This window comes from Petromyzon marinus, chromosome 75 (genome assembly GCF_048934315.1).
Source record: "Petromyzon marinus isolate PM22_M1 ecotype Great Lakes invasive population chromosome 75, UKy_Petmar_22M1.pri1.0, whole genome shotgun sequence".
Lineage (NCBI taxonomy): Eukaryota > Metazoa > Chordata > Hyperoartia > Petromyzontiformes > Petromyzontidae > Petromyzon > Petromyzon marinus.
Genome location: NC_133741.1, coordinates 3,267,646 through 3,292,713, shown reverse-complemented (window position 1 = coordinate 3,292,713; position 25,068 = coordinate 3,267,646). Strand labels below are relative to the sequence as shown.

Below are 25,068 nucleotides of genomic sequence, written 5' to 3'. Positions count from 1 at the left end.
CTGTAACAACTACAGGGGCATCTCACTCCTCAATGTGCCGGGAAAGGTCCTGGCAAGGATTATTCAACATCGCCTCGCCAAGCACGCTGAGGAGAGGCTTGCGGAGCCCCAATGCGGTTTCAGGAAAGGGCGGTCCTGCACAGATGCCATATTTTACGTCGTTCTGCTACAGCAGAGGTGTAGGGAATTCCTACATGACCTACATCTCTGCTTTATTGACCTGGTCAAGGCCTATGATACTATCAGTAGGCCTTGGCTCTGGGCTGTTGTTTATGCTTTCAGAATCCCTGATTCTCTGCTCTCAATCATTAAGGACCTTCATGATGGTGAGCAGGCCCGGGAAATAATACGTGGCCGGGAGTCAGAACCATTCCCTGTTCACCTTGGGGTGCGACAGGGATGTCCTCTGGCTCTCACATTATGTAACATCTATTTCGACCACGTAGTTCGTGAAGCCTTCGATGGCTGTACCAGAGGAATTTCCATCTGGTTCAGATACAATGGGAGGCTGATTGATGCCCGGGCGCGGTCAAGGGATAGCTCCCTATTGATCAGAGGAGGAGTTGGAGGTGATGCTACTGAACCTGGACCATGCCACTAAGAGGTGGGGCCTTACCATCAGACACTCCACCCCCACAACTCCCAATTGGTAATGGGGATGTAGTAGAGAGAGTGGAGAGTTTTCCATACTTGGGCAGTGTGCTCATAACTGGCTCCGGTTTGACAGCAGAGGTCTCACTCCAAATCAGTTGAGTGGCATTATATTTCTATCGGCTGCATAACGCTGTGTGGAAGCTACCTGGTGTGTCGCCCCACACGAAGCTTTGGGTCTTCTCGGCCACGGTCATGCCCTCCGTTCTCTGTGCTTGTGAAACGTGAACCCCCTGAATGGAACATATTTGGCAGTTTGGCCGTCCTGCATATGATCCATCCACATAGCTCACCGGTTAAAAGCATTCAGGCTGGCACGCCTACGACCCATCCTGGGTTTCAGTAGGCCGGATTGTGTGAGGAGCTCACAAATCCTTGAGCAATTCTGGCAGGCAAGGCTGCTTTGGCTCGGTCATGTGGCCCACATGCCCAGCCACCGCATGCCCAAGCAGCTTCTGTTTGGCTGCATAGAGGGTTGCTAAGCTGGCACGACATGAGCTGGAGAAGGGAGGGTCTGACGCGGTACAAGATGACGTGGAGCCGAGTGGACTTGCCGATGACTGGTACCAATGGTGTCAAGATCGGCCTCTGTGCAGGAGGCTCGTGAAGAACTCTACTGGGCAGTTGGAGGCAGTCGCCCCCCTCCAACACCAACAAAGGAAGGCAGATGGCCGATGCTACAATAACGAGCGGAGCGCCAGGCAGCTAAAATGCAGCAAGGTGGCACAGTAGGGGGTGGTTACAGCTTGGCGTGGTGCATCTACCAGTGGTCATCTCAGTCAGCCGACCCATGGCACTTGCTGGGTCTATTCCGAGACCTCCTGTCAGAGAGACTTCGACACTTCACGTGGCCTTAACGTGCACCTAGCCTGGCACTGGCGCCGTGGTAATGCCACTATCGCTTAGTGGCGAAATGGGGGATATTGGAATTGGCTGAGTGGGTGAGTGAGTAGGCACCCTAGGCACAGTGACTACTGTTGTCGCCTATGGGCTGAGTGGGTAGGTGAACGAGTGGGTGGCTGGGTGAGTGGCAGAGTGGCTGAGTGGGTGGGTGAAGGAGTGGGTAGCTGGGTCAGTGGGTGAGTGGGTGAGTGGGTGAGTGGGTGGCTGAGTGGCTGAGTGGCTAAGTGGGTGGGTGAAGGAGTGGGTAGCTGGGTGAGTGGGTGAGTGGGTGAGTGGGTGAGTGGGTGGCTGAGTGGCTGAGTGGGTGGGTGAAGGAGTGGGTAGCTGGGTCAGTGGGTGAGTGGATGAGTGGGTGAGTGGGTGGCTGAGTGGCTGAGTGGGTGGGTGAAGGAGTGGGTAGCTGGATCAGTGAGTGAGTGGGTGAGTGGGTGGGTGAGTGGCTAAGTGGCTGAGTGGGTGGGTGAAGGTGTGGGTAGCTGGGTCAGTGGGTGAGTGGGTAAGTGGGTGGGTGAGTGGCTGAGTGGCTGAGTGGGTGGGTGAGTGAGTGAGTGGCTGAGTGGGTGAAGGAGTGGGTAGCTGGGTCAGTGAGTGAGTGGGTGGGTGAGTGGCTGAGTGGGTGGCTGGGTGAGTGGGTGAGTGAGTAGGCACCCTAGGCACAATGCCTACTACTGTGGCCTATTGGATAATACGGCCCTAGCGTGTGAGTGAGTGGGTGAGTTGGTGGGTGAGTGGCTGAGTGAGTGGCTGGGTGAGTGAGTGAGTGGGTGAGTGGGTGGGTGAAGGAGTGGGTAGCTGGGTCAGTGAGTGAGTGGGTGAGTGGGTGAGTGAGTGGCTGAGTGGGTGGCTGGGTGAGTGAGTGAGTGGGTGAGTGGGTGGGTGAAGGAGTGGGTAGCTGGGTCAGTGAGTGAGTGGGTGAGTGGGTGAGTGAGTGGCTGAGTGGGTGGCTGGGTGAGTGAGTGAGTGGGTGAGTGGGTGGATGAGTGGCTGAGTGGGTGAGTGAAGGAGTGGGTAGCTGGGTCAGTGAGTGAGTGGGTGAGTGGGTGGGTGAGTGGGTAGGTGAGTGGCTGAGTGGGTGGCTGGCTGGGTTAGTGAGTGGGTGAGTGGGTGGGTGAGTGGCTGAGTGGGTGGCTGGGTGAGTGAGTGAGTGGGTGAGTGGGTGAATGGGTGGGTGAAGGAGTGGGTAGCTGGGTCAGTGAGTGAGTGGGTGAGTGGGTGGGTGAGTGGCTGAGTGGGTGGCTGGGTGAGTGTGTGAGTGAGTGAGTGGGTGAGTGGGTGGGTGAGTGGCTGAGTGGGTGGCTGGGTGAGTGAGTGAGTGGGTGAATGGTTGGGTGAAGGAGTGGGTGGCTGGGTCAGTGAGTGAGTGGGTGAGTGGGTGGGTGAGTGGCTGAGTGGGTGTTTGGGTGAGTGAGTGAGTGGGTGAGTGGGTGGGTGAAGGAGTGGGTAGCTGGGTCAGTGAGTAATTCGGTGAGTGAGTGGGTGGGTGGCTGGGTGAGTGAGTGGGTGAGTGAGTGAGTGGGTGAATGGGTGAGTGGCTGAGTGGGTGGCTGGGTGAGTGGGTGAGTGGGTGGGTGAGTGGCTGGGTGAGTGAGTGGGTGAGTGAGCAGGCACCTATAGGCACAGTGCCTGCGACTCTAGCCTATTGGATAGCACAGCCCTGGTGGGTGGGTGCGTGGTTGAGGTAGCGTGTTCTTACATCGCCAAACTTAAGCCACTCATTCCGTGAACTCGCTGTTTTTGTTGCTGTTGTTGCCAAGCTTGCTCCGCATTGATATGCCGTTGACAATGCCGTGATATGTACGTATGTTGAACGTCTTTCTCACCGTACGTTCCAAAGGTCGAACTCGGTCTCAAATGAGTAACCTGGTGTATCGGTGGGTAATACGTTTACCCCTGTGTAGCCCTTGACAGACTGTTGGGGACAAGTGCTGCTAGTAGCTCACAGTGCCTGTGGAGGCTGGCACTGTGAAACAAGAGGGGGTGGACATTCCCACCACCCCCAGTTGTAGCAATGTTTACTACACGCACCACTGCACCAGGTATTCGTACGAAGCTGAGTCGACCTTAGGGGCATCTGTGCGAGTCTATGTTGGCCTTAAAATAAAACTTAAAATATATATATATTTTTTCCCCTCCCTCAAATTTCCATTGCGAAACGAGCCGCCTGCTGATCATGAACACGTTAACGCCTCTACCCCTTCCGCATTGTTGACACAGGCAGTCTTTGTCTGTGTCTAGCTCGCCGCAAGTATTGTGCAACTCACACGTCAAATGTTCACGCAGCCAATTAGTAAGGGGTTTGCCACGTGAACACAACGTGTTAATTGTCGCCTCATTTTTCTTGGTTCTTTCGGTAAAGTCACCACCACGTTAGAAGGGAAACAGTAACATAATAAAAATATAAAACGATAAAATTCTCACGACGTTTCGACTGCAACACAAGCAGTCATCATCAGGTGTGAAAACCACAACAGGAAAATTTGAGAAAAGTGGCGTTTTTTTTTTACGTTAGCACCACGGAGAGCGATTTGCCAATTTGTTCAGATGGACGAGTCCATCTATGTTCGGAAAAGAGGAGGGGGGGAGATGAAAAATAATGGATGCGGTCTGAAAGCCACCTTAAGCGTGATCAATCAATTAAGACCCGAAATGGTTTATCAAATCCTTCCAATGATTGCTAAGCCAGAATCCATCCTCCCGGTTGAAATTGTCTCTGTGCTTGTATATGTGGACAGCCTCATGAACGAATCTCTCATGGTAGCCAGATGGCTTGCAAAGAACCTCCGTTTTGGAGAAGTCAATGTCATGTGAGCCTACTGAATTATAACAGTGATCTGCCACGGCCGAGGTGTTGGTCCTACCGTGTTTCAGGTCTGCTTTGTGTTCACGAATGCGGTCCGAGACATGTAGTTTGGTTTCTCCAATGTGACTACTACCACAGAGGCAACTTAGTTTGTAGACGCCAGGGTACTGTCTGTCCAGAATCACATCTTTTACAGACGGAACCAGATCACGGATTTTATGTAATGTGTTGAATCGGACCTGGATCTTGTGTTTATTCAAGATTTTGGAGATCTTTTTTGTGATCCCTCCTCAAGAGGGTCCTTCTTCATGGTCGGAGTGATAGCTTTGCTGATTTTGTAGTCGGAGTAACCATTAGCCTTAAGAGCTTGGTGTACGTGCTTGAGTTCACTGGCTATGTGTTCCTGGTCGGATATGCATTGGGCTCTATGGTGCAGAGTCTTGATGAGGGAGTTCTTCTGGGATGGATGGTGGTGGGAATCCGGTTTTAAGTAAGCATCCGTATGGGTAGCTTTCCTGTAGACAGAGTGGCTCATTGAACCATCAGGTCTCTTTTTTATTAGGACATCCAAAAAAGGTAGCTTGCCATCTTTTTCAACTTCCATGGTAAATCTGATGGCTGGGTGTATGGAATTGATGTTGTCGAGGAATTGGTCTAGAGCAGGCCGGTCATGTGGCCAGATGACAAAAGTGTCATCCACGTACCTCTTCCATAAGGTTGGGCGCAGAGTGGCAGTCTGGATGGCGTCAGTCTCAAATTTCTCCATGAAAATGTTGGCTATAACCGGAGATAGGGGGGAGCCCATTGGGGTGCCCTCAGTTTGTTTGTAGAAAGTTCCATTCCAAGTGAAGTATGTATTGGTTAAGCAGTGTCTCACCAGGGAGGGCACCTCAATGTTTAGTTCTTGATGAACCAAGTCTTCAATGATTGCGATGGTGTCAGGTAAAGGAACTTTGGTGAATAAGGAAACTACATCAAAACTGACAAGCAGGTCGTCTGGGGACAAGGAAATACCCGTGATTGTCGATACCAGGTGAGTAGAATTTTGTACCGCTGAGGTAGTTTTTTCCAGTGAAAGGACGCAGGATTTCAGACAGAAAGCGAGCTAGTTTGTAGGTGGGGGAGTTGATAGTAGAGACGATGGGACGAAGGGGTGTATCTACTTTATGTATTTTTGGTAAGCCGTATAACCTTGGTGGCCTGGCAGCAGAAGGTTTCAACGAGAACTGTTTGGTGTGATCAATTAATGCGGTTGAATCAGAAATTATTTTGTTGGTTTGTATGACGAGGCTGTTGGTGGGATCTCTTTTTATTTTTGTATAGCTGCCATCGTTGAGTAATTCTTGAATGTTGTTGTTAGATTATATTTTCTCCATGATGACAGTGGCATTGCCATTGTCGGCTGAGAGGATGACAATGTCAAATAAATCACAACGAAAACCCACCAGTTTAACATGTAGGCTCTCGCAACGAATATCATCCATAATATAGTTATTTTTTTTAATATAAATCGCGTAAACATTTTACGCGTCATTAAACCCGCCACCAGTCGACCACGCAGCCAGTCAGTAACGGGGTTTGCCACGCAAACAGAACGCGGTGCCAATTCGTTAACCGTTTGGTATGGGTTATCCCTCGGGTAAAGCGACTAATATTATGCGTCCACAAAGAATCCTTCCCATCGCACGTCCGAGTGAAGTCCGTGGAGCCACACGACAGCGGCCTGACCAAGGCAGCGTAGGGGGGGGGTAGGGGAAAGCCTACGTGCAAGTACAAACGTGAGAGGCATTCCTGAGCGTTAAGAACGTCCTTCGAGAATTCCATACCTGTCGCAAGCCATACGGGGTACGGCCGTTTCAAACACGGCCAATAAAAAAAATAATGACGTGTCTATTTATATTCTTAGCTCTTTCGGTAAAGTCACGTTAAAGGGAAACAATAAAATAATGAAATATATATAAAACAGTGATTTTTTTAAAAAAATAAATAAAGCGGCCAAACACCTTTTTTTAATAAATTAATACAAACCGCCACTTCTTTCAAATTTTTCTTGCCGTTGGTTTTCACACTTGATAATGACCGTTTGTGTTGCAGTCGAAACGTCGTGAGAATTTCTTATTGTTTTATATATATATTTTGTTATTTTGGTGTTTCCCTTCAACGTGACTTTACCGAAAGAGCTAAGAATATGAATTACCGCAGTCACGAAAGCTTTAAATAAAAATGTACACTCCTACTTCTACACTACTGCTACTACCATCACTACTATACTACTACTACACTACTACTACACTACTACTACTACACTACTACCATCACTACTACACTACTACTACTACACTACTACTACTGCTACTACCATCACTACTACACTACTACTGCTACTACCATCACTACTACACTACTACTACTACACTACTACTACTACCATCACTACTATACTACTACTACACTACTACTATACTACTACTACACTACTACACTACTACTACTACACTACTACTACTGCTACTACCATCACTACTACACTACTACTGCTACTACCATCACTACTACACTACTACTATACTACTACTACACTACTATAATCTTAGCTCTTTCGGTAAAGTCACGTTGAATGGAAACAATAAAATAACAAAATATATATGTTATATATATTTGTTATATTTTATTATTTTATTGTTTCCCTTCAACGTGACTTTACCGAAAGAGCTAAGAACATGAATCGCTGCAGTCACGAAAGCTTTAAATCAAAATTTGTCACGTTGTCTATTTGTTTGTGTTTCTCCCTTGTGACGGAACTGTATAGCATGAACGTTGAGATTCATAAGGGGGCACAGGGTGACCAGTAAGCTCTGAGTTGGTCTGTGATAATCCAGGGCACTGATAAGGGGTTGGAAGCTATGACATTATCACGGTCAGATGGCGTAGCCCAACGTGTCCTGTATTGACCTCAGCTTTAACTTGGGGTCGTTTTACACTCAAAACGTCATCTCGTTCCACCTTGCATGCATTTCTTGCTTCCCTGGAACAATGCATTTCGTCGGGAGGTTAGATCTCCATGGTACCGGAGAGCTCCGGACCAGTTGCCCTGCCCATTATCTTCGAGTGTTAAATCTCTAAAAATAAAACTGAACTCAACAATTATTCATTGATTCCAGATTTGAAGCTTTCGTGACTGCAAGGATCCACACTCTTTGGTTTCGGTAAAGTCGCGCAGGTAAAAAAAAACAACAAAGCAACAAAAAATAACGACGTTTCGGCCACAACACAAGGCCACTTGTGTATTTACAACAACAAAATAAATAACGACGTTTCGACCACAACACAAGGCCACTTGTGTATTTACAACAACAAAAAATCACGACGTTTCGGCCACAACACAAGGCCACTTGTGTATTTACAACAACAAAATAAATAACGACGTTTCGACCACAACACAAGGCCACTTGTGTATTTACAACAACAAAAAATCACGACGTTTCGACCACAACACAAGGCCACTTGTGTATTTACAACAACAAAATAAATCACGACGTTTCGGCCACTTGTGTTGTGGCCGAAACGTCGTGATTTTTTGTTGTTTTTTTTTTTTACCTACGCGACTTTACCGATTAGAACCAAAGAATTATTCATTACTTTTTACCAGCGGGTAAAAGCCCTCCAACCCTACTGAAGTTGCTGCGATGAAGCGCTGTTTTGTTTCAGACGCAGCGACTCTGGCCATCACGAGTGGATAGCGTGGAAATTACAGACGCATAGAGACCCAGAAACCCGTGGAGATTCACAGAGGCCCATAGAGACCGCATAGCGATGCATAGAGACTCATAGGGATACATGGCGATGCATAGAGACCCACAGAGATGCATAGAGACCCATAGGGATACATAGAGACCTATAGAGATACATAGAGACCCATAGAGATACATAGAGACCCATAGAATTGCACAGAGACTACACAATATGCATATAGACCCATAGAGATACATAGAGATACATATAGATGCATAGAGACCCATAGAGATACGTAAAGCCCCACAGAGATGCATAGAGACCCATAAAAATACATAGATACCCATAGAGATACATAGAGACCCACAGAGAAACATATAGACCCACAGAGATACATAGCGACCCATAGAGATACATATAGACTCATAAAGTTACATAGAGACCACACAAAATGCATATAGACCCATAGAGATACATAGAGACCCACAGAGATACATAGAGACCCACAGAGATACATAGAGACCCATAGAGTTACATAGAGACCACACAAAATGCATACAGACCCATAGAATAGAAATACATAGATACCCATAGAGACACATAGAGACCCACAGAGATACATAGAGACCCACAGAGAAACATATAGACCCATAGAGTTACACAGAGACCACACAATGCATATAGATCCATAGAGATACATATAGATGCATAGAGACCCATATAGATACATAAAGACCCACAGAGATGCATAGAGACCCATAGAAATACATAGATACCCATAGAGATACATAGAGACCCACAGAGATACATAGAGACCCACAGAGATACATAGAGACCCATAGAGATACATATAGACCCATAGAGTTACATAGAGACCACACAAAATGCATAGAGACCCATAGAGATACATAGAGATACATATAGATGCATAGATACCCATAGAGATACATAAAGACCCACAGAGATACATTGAGACGCATAGAAACACATAGATACCCATAGAGATACATAGAGACCCACAGAGATACATAGAGACCCACAGAGATACATGAAGATACATAAAGATACATAGACTGTACTATATATATTTTTTTATTTTACCAGTGGGTTAAGGCCTCCACCCCACGGGCTGCTATGGATAGCCCAATGAAGTGGCTGATATCATCGTCATCATCGTCATGTGGCCATTAATAGCAGCAGGCAAATAACTCCAAACACGTCGTGACATTGATTCTGTGATGATGAGAGATAGTCAACATCTCCAAGACACCATGGCTACAGGCATCGTCAGGATGCGGGATCGAACCCACTAACCTCCTGTACACCAGGCGAGGTTGTTAACATCTCTAAGACACCGTGACTACAGCCATCATCAGTGGCTACGTACGGTGCGAAATAAGTTAAATATACATGCATAGACTAACACAGAGACTCATAGACTCACACAGAGACCCATAGACTCACACAGAGACCCGTAGACTCATATAGAGATCCATAGACTAACACAGAGACACATAGACTCACACAGAGACCCATAGACTCACAGAGACCCACAGACACACAAAGATACCCATATACTCACACAGAGACCCATAGTCTCACACATAGACCCATAGACTCACAAAGAGACCCGTAGACTCACACAGAGAGCCGTAGACTCACACAGAGACCCATAGACTTACACAGATACCCAGAGACTCACACAGAGACCCATAGCCTCATACATAGACCCATAGACTCACACAGAGACCCATAGACTCACAGAGACCCACAGACACACAGAGATACCATATACTCACACAGAGACCCATAGACTCACATAGAGACCCGTAGACTCACACAGAGACCCATAGCCTCACACATAGACCCATAGACTCACACAGAGACCCGTAGACTCACACAGAGAGCCGTAGACTCACACAGAGACCCATAGACTCACAGAGACCCACAGACACACACAAAAACCCATAGACTCACACAGAAACCCATAAACTCACAGAGAAACCCATAGACTCACACAGAGACCCGTAGACTCACACAGAGACGCATAAACTCACAAAGAGACCCATAGACTCACACAGAGACCCGTAGACTCACACAGAGACCCATAGACTCACACAGAGACCCATAGACTCACACAGAGACCCATAGACTCACACAGAGACCAGTAGACTCACACAGAGACCCATAGCCTCACACAGAGACCAATAGACTCACACAGAGACCCATAGACTCACACAGAGACCCATAGACTCACACAGAGACCAGTAGACTCACACAGAGACCCATAGCCTCACACAGAGACCCATAGACTCACACAGAGACCAGTAGACTCACACAGAGACCCATAGCCTCACACAGAGACCCATAGACTCACACAGAGACCCATAGACTCACACAGAGACCCACAGTTTGTTGTCCTTCACCCCGCACCTCTGATTAGCCACGGTTTAGCTACGTACGGCGGTGCCAAATGAGAAGTTCAACATCCATGCAAAAACCTATTGGCATTGGGTGGTCACGTTGGATTTCCTGGTGTTCGTATCGATGATGACGATGCTGTTGCCATAATCTTAGCTCTTTCGGTAAAGTCACGTTGAAGGGAAACAATAAAATATATACAAAACAATAAAATTCTCACGACGTTTCGACCATAACACAAACGGTCATCATCACCTGATGATGACCATAACACAAACGGTCATCATCACCTGATGACACAAACGGTCATCATCACCTGATGATGACTGTTTGTGTTATGGTCAAAACGTCGTGAGAATTTTATTGTTTTATATCTATTTTGTTATTTTATTGTTTCCCTGCAACGTGACTTCACCGAAAGAGCTAAGAATATGAATTACTGCAGTCACGAAAGCTTTAAATCAAAATTTACACTCCTACTACTACACTACTGCTACTACCATCACTAGTATACTACTACTATACTACTACACTACTACTACTACACTACTACTACACTACTACTATACTACTACTACACTACTACTACACTACTATACTACTACTACTACACTACTAGTACACTACTACTACACTACTACTACTACACTACTACACTACTACTACTACACTACTACTACTACACTACTATACTACTACTACACTACTACTACGCTACTACTACGCTACTACTACACTACTACTACACTACTACTACATTACTACTACTATACTACTACTACACTACTACTACTACACTACTACTATACTACTACTACCATCACTACTACACTACTATTCTACTAGTACACTACTACTACACTACTACTACTACACTACTACTACACTACTACTATACTACTACTACACTACTACTATCACTACTACTACACTACCACTACTACTGCCATCACTACTACACTACTACTACACTACTACTATATTCTTAGCTCTTTTGGTAAAGTCACGTTGAAGGGAAACAATAAAAAAATAAAATATATATGTTATATATATTGAATATGAATCACTGCAGTCACGAAAACTTGAAATCAAGATGCTGTTTGCCGTCTGCGTGTTTTTTTTATTTTTCCTTCCAGAAATCAAGCCTCGTGTGTAGCCGTCGCGACATCTGCTTCTCAAGCGGGCAAACCATGGACAAATCACTGCTGCTGCTGCTGTCCATCCTGCTGCCGCACGCCCTGTGCCAAAGTAATTGAACGCGGCGGAGAGTCCCATCTCGCGTCCAGTCGGCACTTGATCGGGGCGCCACGGCGGCTAGGAAGATGTTAACTACCTCGTCTTGTATCACGGCGATCACGGCTTCGATCCTGACCCTAACTGCACGGTGGCTAGGTTCGATGTTAACTCCCTCTCCTGGTGTAGAGGAGATCGTGGGGTTCGATCTCGACCCTAGCTTCACGGTGGCTGGGTATGATGTTATCTCCCTCTCCTGGTGTAGAGGAGATCGTGGGTTCGATCCCGACCCTAGCTTCACGGTGGCTGGGTATGATGTTAACTCCCTCTCCTGGTATACAGGAGATCGTGGGTTCGATCCCGACCCTAGCTTCACGGTGGCTAGGTTCGATGTTAACTCCCTCTCCTGGTATACAGGAGGTCGTGGGGTCAATCTCGACCCTAGCTTCACGGTGGCTAGGTTCGATGTTAACTCCCTCTCCTGGTATACAGGAGGTCGTGGGTTCGATCCCGACCCTTGACACTTGCTGCTGCTGTTGTGTATGTGGAGTTTGCACCTCTCCCTTTCACGGCGTGGTAGTCGCGAGGATCATTCTCCGGGTCCTCCAGTTCCCCCCTCCCCTCCACGTTCAGCATCAGCGCCACGCGTTTAAGAGCATTTGCCTGCTGATATAAATTTCCACGTGCCAATGACGACGACGATAAGGATGATGATGAGGCCGCGCGTCGTTGAGCCGCTCCTCGCTTGCGGTGGCCGGGTTCGCTGCTTCTTTCTCAAGAATAAAAAAAAGAGCGACTGACAATAGCAGCTCAGTCAGCGGGGGTCCTTACCCCGCATGGGAAAAAAACAATCGGACGGAGACTCTCGTGAGGTTTGGGGACTCGACTGCACGTGAGGGGAGTGGACCCCGGCCGTGACTTGACGCGGCGTGGTTGGGGTTTTTGGGAGGGATTTATTTTTTTTGTTTGTTGTGGAAACGGGAGGAGGCGGGCTGGATTTGCCGGGGGTTCTTCTGTCGGCGGACTGTCATCTTACGCACGGTGCATGATAAAAAAAGGTTGTTTGGTGTAAGATTGCCTAAGTGAAACGTGTCCCGATAAACTCGTCACCGCCACCACCACGACGCACGGCAGCCCAATCGGTAAGGGGTTCTGTTACGTAAACAGAGCGTGGTCAATTATTTATTTACTCCAGCACTAACCGGTGTGTGTGTGTATGTGTGTGTTTTGGGGATGAAACCCACTAACAACGCTTACAATTAGTAAGGGTTTGTCACGTGAACAAAACGTGATTGTAAATGTGGTATTGGGTTTACTCGCCAACACACATACACACTGGTTAGTGCTGAACTAAGTAACCAATTACATTATGAGACCTCCTTTGCCAGTAACAATATATAGTAATAGGTTTTTACCCTTTTATCTGGCACAAAAACTGACACCTTTATACAAGGGATCATGTTTGCAATAACCACAACACAAGCAGTCCAAATTCAAGCAAAAAAGACTTGTCTTTTTTAGTTGTACGCCTTTTGGCGTCTTCTGGTCCAACACCAGTGGAGACAAAAGGGCTCTAAGAAAAGCCGTCTCTGGTGTGGACCAATAAAATTCAAGGACGGTGCCATCATCATTATCAGAGTTGTCTCTTTTTGTTTGCATTTTGACTACTTGTGTTGTGGTTATTGCAAACATGATCCCTTGTATAAAGGTGTCAGTTTTTGTGCCAGATAAAAGGGTATAAACCTATTGCTAAGTAACCAATTGTCACGTCTTGTTGACATGACAACCCCGTTACTAATTGTCTGTGTGGTTGGGCGGTGGCGGGTTTAACGACGTATTTATATTTACGCCATCTAACCCCCAAAAAAACCTCTATATTATGGATGATATTGGTCGCAAAAGCCTACGTGTTAAACTATAGTAGTGTAGTGTCTAGTAGTGTGGTGTTTATTAGTGCATAATGGTGTAGACTGTAGTAGTGCAACGTATAATAGTGTGGTGCGTAGTAGCGGAGTTTGTAGCGGGGTATAGTGTCGTGTAAGCAACAACACCCTATGATATGGACGATTGGGAATGCCGACGATGCCTGCGAATCGACACCCCCCCACTACCCCCCTTAACAAATGATGTTTGATGTCAACCGCAGACGCATCGGTGGTGCCATCAACTCCACAGGTGGCCACGACAACACCGTACACCGGTAACTAGAAACACCGGTCCAAAATCATGGGACCTCCCTTGGCCAGTATTAAAATATTCGACTCACAAAGAGACCCGTAGAATAACACAGAGACCCGTAGACTCGCACAGAGACCCGTAGACTCGCACAGAGACCCGTAGACTCACACAGAGACCCGTAGACTCGCATAGAGACCCATAGACTCGCACAGAGACCCGTAGACTCGCACAGAGGCCCATAGACTCGCACAGAGACGCATAGACTCGCACAGAGACGCATAGACTCACACAGAGACCCGTAGACTCACACAGAGACCCGTAGACTCGCACAGAGACCCATAGACTCACACAGAGACCCGTAGACTCACACATAGACCCATAGACTCACATAGAGACCCATAGCCTCACACATAGACCCATAGACTCACACAGAGACCCGTAGACTCACACAGAGACCAATAGACTCACAGAGACCCACAGACACACACAGAAACCCGTAGACTCGCACAGAGACCCATAGACTCACACAGAGACCCCATAGACTCGCACAGAGACCCATAGGTTTCACCCTTTCTGTCAATATAACAGTGGCATAAGATGTCCAACCATCAAACATAATACCATCATGTGCAAGGAATCATGTACTGCATTAAGCACACACGTGCTCCATTAATATAGGCATGATGTACAGTGAGGGAAAAAAGTATTTGATCCCCTGCTGATTTTGTACGTTTGCCCACTGACAAAGAAATGATCAGTCTATAATTTTAATGGTAGGTTTATTTGAACAGTGAGAGACAGAATAACAACAAAAACATCCAGAAAAACGCATGTCAAAAATGTTATGAATTTATTTGCATTTTAGTGAGGGAAATAAGTATTTGAGCCCTCTGCAAAACATGACTTAGTACTTGGTGGCAAAACCCTTGTTGGCAATCACAGAGGTCAGACGTTTCTTGTAGTTGGTCACCAGGTTTGCACACATCTCAGGAGGGATTTAGTCCCACTCCTCTTTGCAGATCTTCTCCAAGTCATTAAGGTTTCGAGGCTGACGTTTGGCAACTCGAACCTTCAGCTCCCTCCACAGATTTTCGATGGGATTAAGGTCTGGAGACTGGCTAGGCCACCCCAGGACCTTAATGTGCTTCTTCTTGAGCCACTCCTTTGTTGCCTTGGCCGTGTGTTTTGGGTCTTTGTCATGCAGGATGTAGCTGCTCACCCCCAGCTCTAAATTTTCTCGTGCATGTTCGCCTTTTGGCGTTCTCTGGTCTACCACTGGTTGAGACGAGGCCCGGAAGAACCCTGTCTCAGGTGTGGTCCAATTCAGTTTCAAAGGCAGTGCCAAAAATGACCCAGAGCGTGTTGTTTTGTTGGCACGTTCACCACAAGTGCCGTGCGCGGTTCATTCAGTAACATGATTCCTTGCAAAAAGAAAAAATTATGTTTGCTGTTTTAACGTCTTAACACAACTGTCTTATTGTCCAAGAGCATGGAACCTGTTGTCATACCGTTCCAAATGTTTGCCCGCATACCTTAGCGCACGCATGCTCGACTGAACTCAGCTCAACTCTTTTACGTTTTTATTTGGCCTGGTATACAGGAGATGCCACTGGTTCTTCACGTTCTGCAGATGATAGATGACACTGTCTCTTCACGTTCTGCTTTTTGCTATGGATAATGTGGGTCGCGAAGGCCTCCTACGAGGTGTTAAACTGGCAATCGTCGTCCATGATTGAACGGGAGCGGTGATTAATGCGACGTTTGTGCTTCACAGATACGACCATAACGACGACAACAGCGCCACTCGGTACGTCCGGCACAAGACGTACTGACACACAGTCGCAGACCCAAGGCCGTAGCCATGGAGTCAACATTGGGTGGAGGTGGGGGGGGGGGGAAATCGCCCCCCCCCCACCCCCCCCCAGAAAAAAAATTAAAACGAATTTCCTGCCTAAAATATTAAACAAAACATTCACTAATACATGGGATGGAATTCTTTTTTTCACAATAATGTCTAAAAGTTTATTGTATTTACATTGCTCTGTTTTTGTCTTTTTTTTTACTTTTTCTTATTTCATTGTATGTAATGGCAGAGATTAGGGATTAATAAAGTAGCAACCATAACCACATTCATATCAACAGAAATCTATTTTATAGCAATATATTGGGGGGGGGGACATTTTTAGCATATTTGAATATGGGGGGGGGGATGTACCCCCTCTCTCTCTCTCTCTCTCTCTCTCTACCCCGCCTCTCTCTCTACCCCCTCTCTCTCTACCCCCTCTCTCTCTACCCCTCTCTCTCTACCCTCTCTCTACTACCCCTCTCTCTCTACCCTCTCTCTCTACCCCCTCTCTCTACCCCTCTCTTCTCTCTACCCCCTCTCTCTCTCTCTACCCCCTCCTTCTCTACCCTCTCTCTGTCTACCCCCTCTCTCTCTACCCCCTCTCTCTCTCTACCTCTCTCTCTACCCTCTCTCTACCCCATCTCTCTACCCCCTCTCTCTCTCTCTCTACCACCTCTCTCTTCTCTACCCCCTCTCTCTACCCTCTCTCTCTCTACCCCCCCTCTCTCTACCCCCTCTCTCTCTACCCTCTCTCTACCCCCTCTCTCTCTACCCCCTCTCTCTCCCTCTACCCCCCCTCTCTCTACCCCCTCTCTCTCTACCCCATCTCTCTACCCCTCTCTCTCTCTACCACCTCTCCCTCTCCCTGTACCCCCTCTCTCTACCCCCTCTCTCTCTACCCTCTCTCTACCCCCTCTCTCTCTACCCCCTCTCTCTCCCTCTACCCCCCCCCTCTCTCTCTACCCCCTCTCTCTCTCTCTACCCCCTCTCTCTCTCTACCCCTCTCTCTGTCTACCCCCTCTCTCTCTCTCTACCCCCTCTCTCTCTCTACCCCCTCTCTCTCTCTCTACCCCCTCTCTCTCTCTACCCCCTCTCTCTCTACCCCTCTCTCTCTCTACCCCCTCTCTCTCTACCCCTCTCTCTCTCTCTACCCCCTCTCTCTCTCTCTACCCCTCTCTCTTTTTATTGTTTACGATCAGAGGAAACAAGAAGATGCTCGGCGTAGTCGGCACTTTGCTCCGTTCATCATTTCGTTTTTTTTCATGCTTTGCTTTATGTAAACCCCTCCCACCCACCTTTTAAAATGAAAGACCCCCCCTCTCTCTCTCTCTCCCTCTCTCGCCCACCGCAGACGTAGTCCACTTCTACGACGGCAGCGGCACCATCGCTTCGTCCGACTACACGCCGAGCGGCCACGCCGTCGCGTACTCGTTCGTCATCCACACCGTGGCGCCGTACGTCATCAAGGTCAAGTTCGTGTGGCTCAGGTATTCATCATTATCATTGTCGTCTTCGTCGTCGTCGGTTATTATTGTTGTTGTTGTTGTTTAATATCACGAGCCGCGTGTAAAGAAGCTCCGATCGAACGTGTCGAAGAAGAGGAAGGTTAAACCTTTTTACGGACAGGGGCCAGACATAAATGACGTCACGCACCTAGGGGCAGGGGAGGGGGTGGGGTGGGGTTCCACATTTGTGACGATGCGTGACGAAGAGGGGGGGGGGAGGGGTTTGAGAAACGTGACGTCACGTCGAAATGCGCAACTTTAAATAGATATAGACACAGCAAGTTCTACTTAATTAAATAGACTTTTTTTTAAAAAAAAATGTGTTCTCCTACAACATCAGAGTGCAGCGCCACGTTAAATATGCAACTACAATGTGACAACAGTTTAAAGCGATTTGAAGCATTCATTGGGGGTTTTTTTCCCGGTAAAGTCACGCATGTAGAGATACAATAAAATTACGTAAAATGTCTACATACGTGACTTTACCGAAAAAAAAAGCAATGAGTAATTTAATGCAGTCACGAAAGCTTTAATTACCTTATCGATTTGAAGCTTATGTTTTATTTTGGTGGGGGTGGGTGGGGGGGGCAGGGCTTTGTGACGTCATATTTGAGGGTGGGGGGGGGGCTGACTTTTTGTGACGCCACGTCCAAAATGGCGTGACGTCATTTATGGACCGCCTCATAGTCTCATGCCTTACAACCCCTCCCCAGTCCCCGCATTATCACAGACCAATTCAGACCTTTATTGGTCAGCCCGTGCCCCTTATAAATCTCAATGTCCATCCTACAAAGACCTTAACAACTCAATTGCAGCGCTGTCTTCCGGTCAGTCCTGTTTCTTCGCCTGAGGAAGGCTACTTGTGTTGTGGCCGAAACGTGGCGAGCATTTTATCCTGTTATTATTGTTTATTTTTTTTTTAATCTCCATTCTCCGTGCAGACGAATCCTCACCGTCACGAAAGCTTTAAATGGAAATTTAACTCAAATTTCCCCGCACAAGAATACGGGGTAAACCGCATGGGTTGATAGGTATGCAGTGCGCTTAGGGGTTTTCACTACTCTTGACGGGACGCAGCTCCTGCTCCGCTACGCACACACGCCTCGTCATTGTTTGTTCCAGGCAAGCGCCCCTACTGTCGACCGACGCTCCCCTCTTCATAGATCTGCCTCCCCACCCTCAATTAGCCACTTGCTGTCGTCTCTAGCGACAGCGCCTTGCCGTCAGGCATCCTGTAACCGCCGGTGGTGTCTCTCATTAACCACTTGTTGCCGTCTCTAGCGACAGCGCCTTGCCGTCAATCATCCTTAAACCGCCCGTGGTGTCGCTCGTTAACCACTTGATGTCGTCTCTAGCTACAGCGCCTTGCCGTCAGGCATCTTTTAACCACCCGTGGTGTCTCTTGCTAACCACTTGATGTCGTCTCTAGCTACAGCGCCTTGCCGTGAATCATCCTTAAATCGCCCGTGGTGTCTCTTGTTAACCACTTGATGTCGTCTCTAGCTACAGCGCCTTGCCGTCAGGCATCTTTTAACCGCCCGTGGTGTCTCTTGTTAACCACTTGATGTCGTCTCTAGCTACAGCGCTTCTCCGTCAGGCATCCTGTAACCGCCCGTGGTGTCTCTCATTAACCACGTGTTGTCGTCTCTAGCTACAGCGCCTTGCCGTCAATCATCCTGTAACCGCCCATGGTGTCTCTTGTTAACCACTTGTTGCAGTCTCTAGCTACAGCGTCTTCCTGTCAATCATCCTTTAACCGCCCATGGTGTCTCTTGTTAACCACTTGTTACCGTCTCTAGCTACAGCGTCTTCCCACCAATAACCATTTAACGGCCTATCTCGACTTCATTTGATCTCCAGCAGACAAAAAGCTGCTGCTGCTGCTGCTGCGAGGATGACCACCGGAGTTCACGCGGTGATGATGATGATGTTGACGATGACGGTTGACAGTTCCCGCGAGGAGAGTCAGCGAGGGTCATTGGCCCGAAGCATCGCTGACAGCGATCTATTTATTTATTTCAAAAGGCCTCGGAAGCAGCGCATCTGAAAAGCTCCGCTTGACGACCACGACGACGACGGAGATGATGATGATCAAGATGCGGGTGACCGTCTGATTTCCCTTCTCCACCCCTCCACCCCCGCATCACCTCCAACTGCTACTCCCCTCCCGCGCCCCCGACAGCCTCAGGAACCTGTCGTCCTGCCTGAACGAGAGCCTCACGGTGCTGGACGGTGAGCCCGGCAGCGGTAGGGGTGACCCAGAGACCCTGGCCGTGCTGTGCGGCACGGGGCGCGGCTCCGTGCCTCCGCACAGCCTCAAGTCGACGGGGCAGAGCCTCACCCTGGTGCTCAACTCCACGGAGCCCCTGCAAGGTAACTCAGCGTCGGTGGCGGTGGTGATGGTGGTGGCGGTGGTGGCAGTGGTTGTGTCACCAGGACACTGTCACGGAGTCATCGGGATTGAGATGATGTCAGCAGTGGCTATCGCTACTCCTATCGTTACTCCTATCACTACCACTATCGCTACTCCTATAGCTACTACTATCGCTACTCCTATCACTACCACTATCGCTACCCCTATCGCTACCCCTATCGCTACCACTATCGCTACCCCTATCGCTACCACTATCGCTACTCCTATCACTACCCCTATCACTACCCCTATCACTACCCCTATCACTACCCCTATCGCTACCACTATCGCTACCACTAGCGCTACCCCTATTGCTACCCCTATTGCTACCACTATTGTTACCCCTATCACTACCCCTGTCGCTACCCCTATAATTACCCCAATTGCTACCACTATCGCTACCCCTATCACTACCCCTATACTACCCCTATCGCTACCCCTATCACCACCCCTATTGCTACCCATATAACTACCCCTATTACTACCCCTACCACTACCCCTATTACTACCCCTATCACTACCCCTATCACTACCCCTATCGCTACCACTATCAATACCCGTATCACTACCCCTATCATTACTCCATCACTACCCCTATCACTACCCCTATCACTACCCCTATTGCTACCACTATCGCTACCACTATCGCTACCACTATCGCTACTCCTATCACTACCACTATCGTTACCACTATCGCTACCACTATCGTTACCACTATCACTACCACTATCGCTACTCCTATCACTACCACTATCGTTACCACTATCGTTAACACTATCGCTGCTACTATCGCTACTCCTATCACTACCACTATCGCTACCACTATCGCTACCACTATCGCTATCACTAGCGCTACCACTATCGCTACCCCTATCGCTACCACTAGCACTACCACTAGCGCTACCCCTATCGCTACCACTATCGTTACCACTATTGCTACTCCTATCACTACTCCTATCACTACTCCTATCACTACCACTATCGCTACCACTATCGCTACCACTATCGCTACTCCTATCGCTACCCCTATCGCTACTCCTATCATTACCACTATCACTACTCCTATCACTACCACTATCACTACTCCTATCACTACTCCTGTCACTACACCTATCGCTACTCCTATCGCTACCCCTATCGCTACTCCTATCGTTACCACTATCGCTACCATTATCATTACCCCTATCACTACCCCTATCACTACCACTATCATTACCACTATCGCTACCACTATCGCTACTCCTATCACTACCACTATCGCTACCACTATCGCTACCACTATCGCTACTCCTATCACTACCACTATCGCTACTCCTATCACTACTCCTATCACTACCACTATCACTACCACTATCGCTACTCCTATCGTTACCACTATCGCTACCACTTTCACTACTACTATTGTTACCCCTATCGCTACCACTATTGTTACCCCTATCGCTACCACTATCGTTACTCCAATCGCTACCCCTATCACTACCCCTATCACTACTCCTATCACTACCACTATCGCTACTCCTATTGCTAACCCTATCACTACCCCTATCACTACCTCTATCGCTACTCCTATCGCTACTCCTATTGGTACTCCTATTGCTATCACTATTGTTACCACTATCGCTACCCCTATGGCTACCCCTATCGTTACCCCAATCACTACCACTATCACTACCCCTATCATTACCTCTATACTACCCCTATACTACCCCTATCCCAGTTCTATCGCTACCACTCTCACTACCCCTATCACTACCCCTATACTACCCCTATCACTGCCCCTTTCGTTACCACTATCACTACTCCTATCACTACTTCTATCACTACCACTATCGTTACCACTATCGCTACTCCTATCACTACTCCTATTGCTACTCCTATCACTACTCCTATCACTACCACTAGCGCTACCACTAGCGCTACCACTATCGCTACCACTATCGCTACTCCTATCGCTACTCCTATCACTACCACTAGCGCTACCACTAGCGCTACCACTATCGTTACCACTATCGCTACTCCTATCGCTACTCCTATCACTACTCCTATCACTACCACTAGCGCTACCACTAGCGCTACCACTATCGCTACCACTATCGCTACTCCTATCGTTACCACTATCGCTACCCCTATCGCTACCACTATCGCTACCACTATCGTTACCACTATCGTTACCACTATCGCTACTCCTATCGTTACCACTATCGCTACCACTTTCACTACCACTATTGTTACCCCTATCGCTACCACTATTGTTACCCCTATCGCTACCACTATCGTTACTCCAATCGCTACCCCTATCACTACCCCTATCACTACTCCTATCACTACCACTATCGCTACTCCTATTGCTAACCCTATCACTACCCCTATCACTACCTCTATCGCTACTCCTATCGCTACTCCTATTGGTACTCCTATTGCTATCACTATTGTTACCACTATCGCTACCCCTATGGCTACACCTATCGTTACCCCAATCACTACCACTATCACTACCCCTATCACTACCTCTATACTACCCCTATACTACCCCTATCCCAGTTCTATCGCTACCACTCTCACTACCCCTATCACTACCCCTATCACTGCCCCTTTCGTTACCACTATCGCTACTCCTATCACTACTCCTATTGCTACTCCTATCACTACTCCTATCACTACCACTAGCGCTACCACTAGCGCTACCACTATCGCTACCACTATCGCTACTCCTATCGCTACTCCTATCACTACCACTAGCGCTACCACTAGCGCTACCACTATCGTTACCACTATCGCTACTCCTATCGCTACTCCTATCACTACTCCTATCACTACCACTAGCGCTACCACTAGCGCTACCACTATCGCTACCACTATCGCTACTCCTATCGTTACCACTATCGCTACCCCTATCGCTACCACTATCGCTACCACTATCGTTACCACTATCGTTACCACTATCGCTACTCCTATCGTTACCACTATCGCTACCACTTTCACTACCACTATTGTTACCTCTATCGCTACCACTATTGTTACCCCTATCGCTACCACTATCGTTACTCCAATCGCTACCCCTATCACTACCCCTATCACTACTCCTATCACTACCACTATCGCTACTCCTATTGCTAACCCTATCACTACCCCTATCACTACCTCTATCGCTACTCCTATCGCTACTCCTATTGGTACTCCTATTGCTATCACTATTGTTACCACTATCGCTACCCCTATGGCTACCCCTATCGTTACCCCAATCACTACCACTATCACTACCCCTATCACTACCTCTATACTACCCCTATACTACCCCTATCCCAGTTCTATCGCTACCACTCTCACTACCCCTATCACTACCCCTATCACTGCCCCTTTCGTTACCACTTTCACTACTCCTATCACTACTCCTATCACTACCACTATCGTTACCACTATCGCTACTCCTATCACTACTCCTATTGCTACTCCTATCACTACTCCTATCACTACCACTAGCGCTACCACTAGCGCTACCACTATCGCTACCACTATCGCTACTCCTATCGCTACTCCTATCACTACCACTAGCGCTACCACTAGCGCTACCACTATCGTTACCACTATCGCTACTCCTATCGCTACTCCTATCACTACTCCTATCACTACCACTAGCGCTACCACTAGCGCTACCACTATCGCTACCACTATCGCTACTCCTATCGTTGCCACTATCGCTACCCCTATCGCTACCACTATCGCTACCACTATCGTTACCACTATCGTTACCACTATCGCTACTCCTATCGTTACCACTATCGCTACCACTTTCACTACCACTATTGTTACCCCTATCGCTACCACTATTGTTACCCCTATCGCTACCACTATCGTTACTCCAATCGCTACCCCTATCACTACCCTTATCACTACTCCTATCACTACCACTATCGCTACTCCTATTGCTAACCCTATCACTACCCCTATCACTACCTCTATCGCTACTCCTATCGCTACTCCTATTGGTACTCCTATTGCTATCACTATTGTTACCACTATCGCTACCCCTATGGCTACCCCTATCGTTACCCCAATCACTACCACTATCACTACCCCTATCACTACCTCTATACTACCCCTATACTACCCCTATCCCAGTTCTATCGCTACCACTCTCACTACCCCTATCACTACCCCTATACTACCCCTATCACTGCCCCTTTCGTTACCACTATCACTACTCCTATCACTACTCCTATCACTACCACTATCGTTACCACTATCGTTACCACTATCGCTACTCCTATCACTACTCCTATTGCTACTCCTATCACTACTCCTATCACTACCACTAGCGCTACCACTAGCGCTACCACTATCGCTACCTCTATCGCTACTCCTATCGCTACTCCTATCACTACCACTAGCGCTACCACTAGCGCTACCACTATCGTTACCACTATCGCTACTCCTATCGCTACTCCTATCACTACTCCTATCACTACCACTAGCGCTACCACTAGCGCTACCACTATCGCTACCACTATCGCTACTCCTATCGTTACCACTATCGCTACCCCTATCGCTACCACTATCGCTACCACTATCGTTACCACTATTGTTACCACTATCGCTACCCCTATCGCTACCACTATCGCTACCCCTATCGCTACCACTATCGCTACCCCTATCGCTACCACTATCGCTACCCCTATCGTTACCACTATCGCTACCCCTATCGCTACCACTATCGCTACCCCTATCGCTACCACTATCGTTACCACTATCGTTACCACTATCGTTACCACTATCGTTACCACTATCGCTACCCCTATCGCTACCACTATCGCTACCACTATCAATACCCCTATCACTACCCCTATCGCTACCCCTATCACCACCCCTATTGCTACCCCTATCACTACCCCTATTACTACCACTACCCCTATTCCTACCCCTATCACTACCCCTATCACTACCCCTATCGCTACCACTATCAATACCCGTAGCACTACCCCTATCACTACCCCATCACTACCCCTATCACTACCCCTATCACTACCCCTATCGCTACCACTATCACTACTCCTATCACTACCACTATCGCTACTCCTATTGCTAACCCTATCACTACCCCTATCACTACCTCTATCGCTACTCCTATTGCTACTTCTATTGCTACCACTATTGTTACCACTATCGCTACCCCTATGGCTACCCCTATCGTTACCCCAATCGCTACCACTATCACTACCCCTATCACTACCTCTATACTACCCCTATACTACCCCTATCCCAGTTCTATCGCTACCACTCTCACTACCCCTATCACTACCCCTATACTACCCCTATCACTGCCCCTTTCGCTACCACTATCGCTACTCTTATCCTTACCACTATAGCTAGCACTATCACTACTCCTATG

At 47.9% G+C, this 25,068-nt stretch overlaps 1 protein-coding gene across 2 annotated transcripts in view; it reads left to right on the top strand.

The window, feature by feature from the left end:
- The window catches only part of LOC116957492 (transmembrane protease serine 9-like), a 53,528-nt gene that overhangs the window by 16,074 nt on the left and 12,386 nt on the right, over nucleotides 1-25,068 (top strand). Inside the window, exons 1-6 of one of the 2 annotated variants that reach the window (XM_032979672.2) lie at nucleotides 7,484-7,574; nucleotides 11,644-11,755; nucleotides 13,887-13,940; nucleotides 15,693-15,725; nucleotides 17,116-17,251; nucleotides 19,452-19,642. In XM_032979672.2, the coding sequence (XP_032835563.1) occupies nucleotides 11,698-11,755; nucleotides 13,887-13,940; nucleotides 15,693-15,725; nucleotides 17,116-17,251; nucleotides 19,452-19,642 (472 nt within the window). In that variant the 5' untranslated portion in view covers nucleotides 7,484-7,574; nucleotides 11,644-11,697. Of the gene's footprint in view, nucleotides 1-7,483; nucleotides 7,575-11,643; nucleotides 11,756-13,886; nucleotides 13,941-15,692; nucleotides 15,726-17,115; nucleotides 17,252-19,451; nucleotides 19,643-25,068 lie in introns of those variants that run through there. The other variant, XM_032979671.2, reaches the window with a different exon arrangement.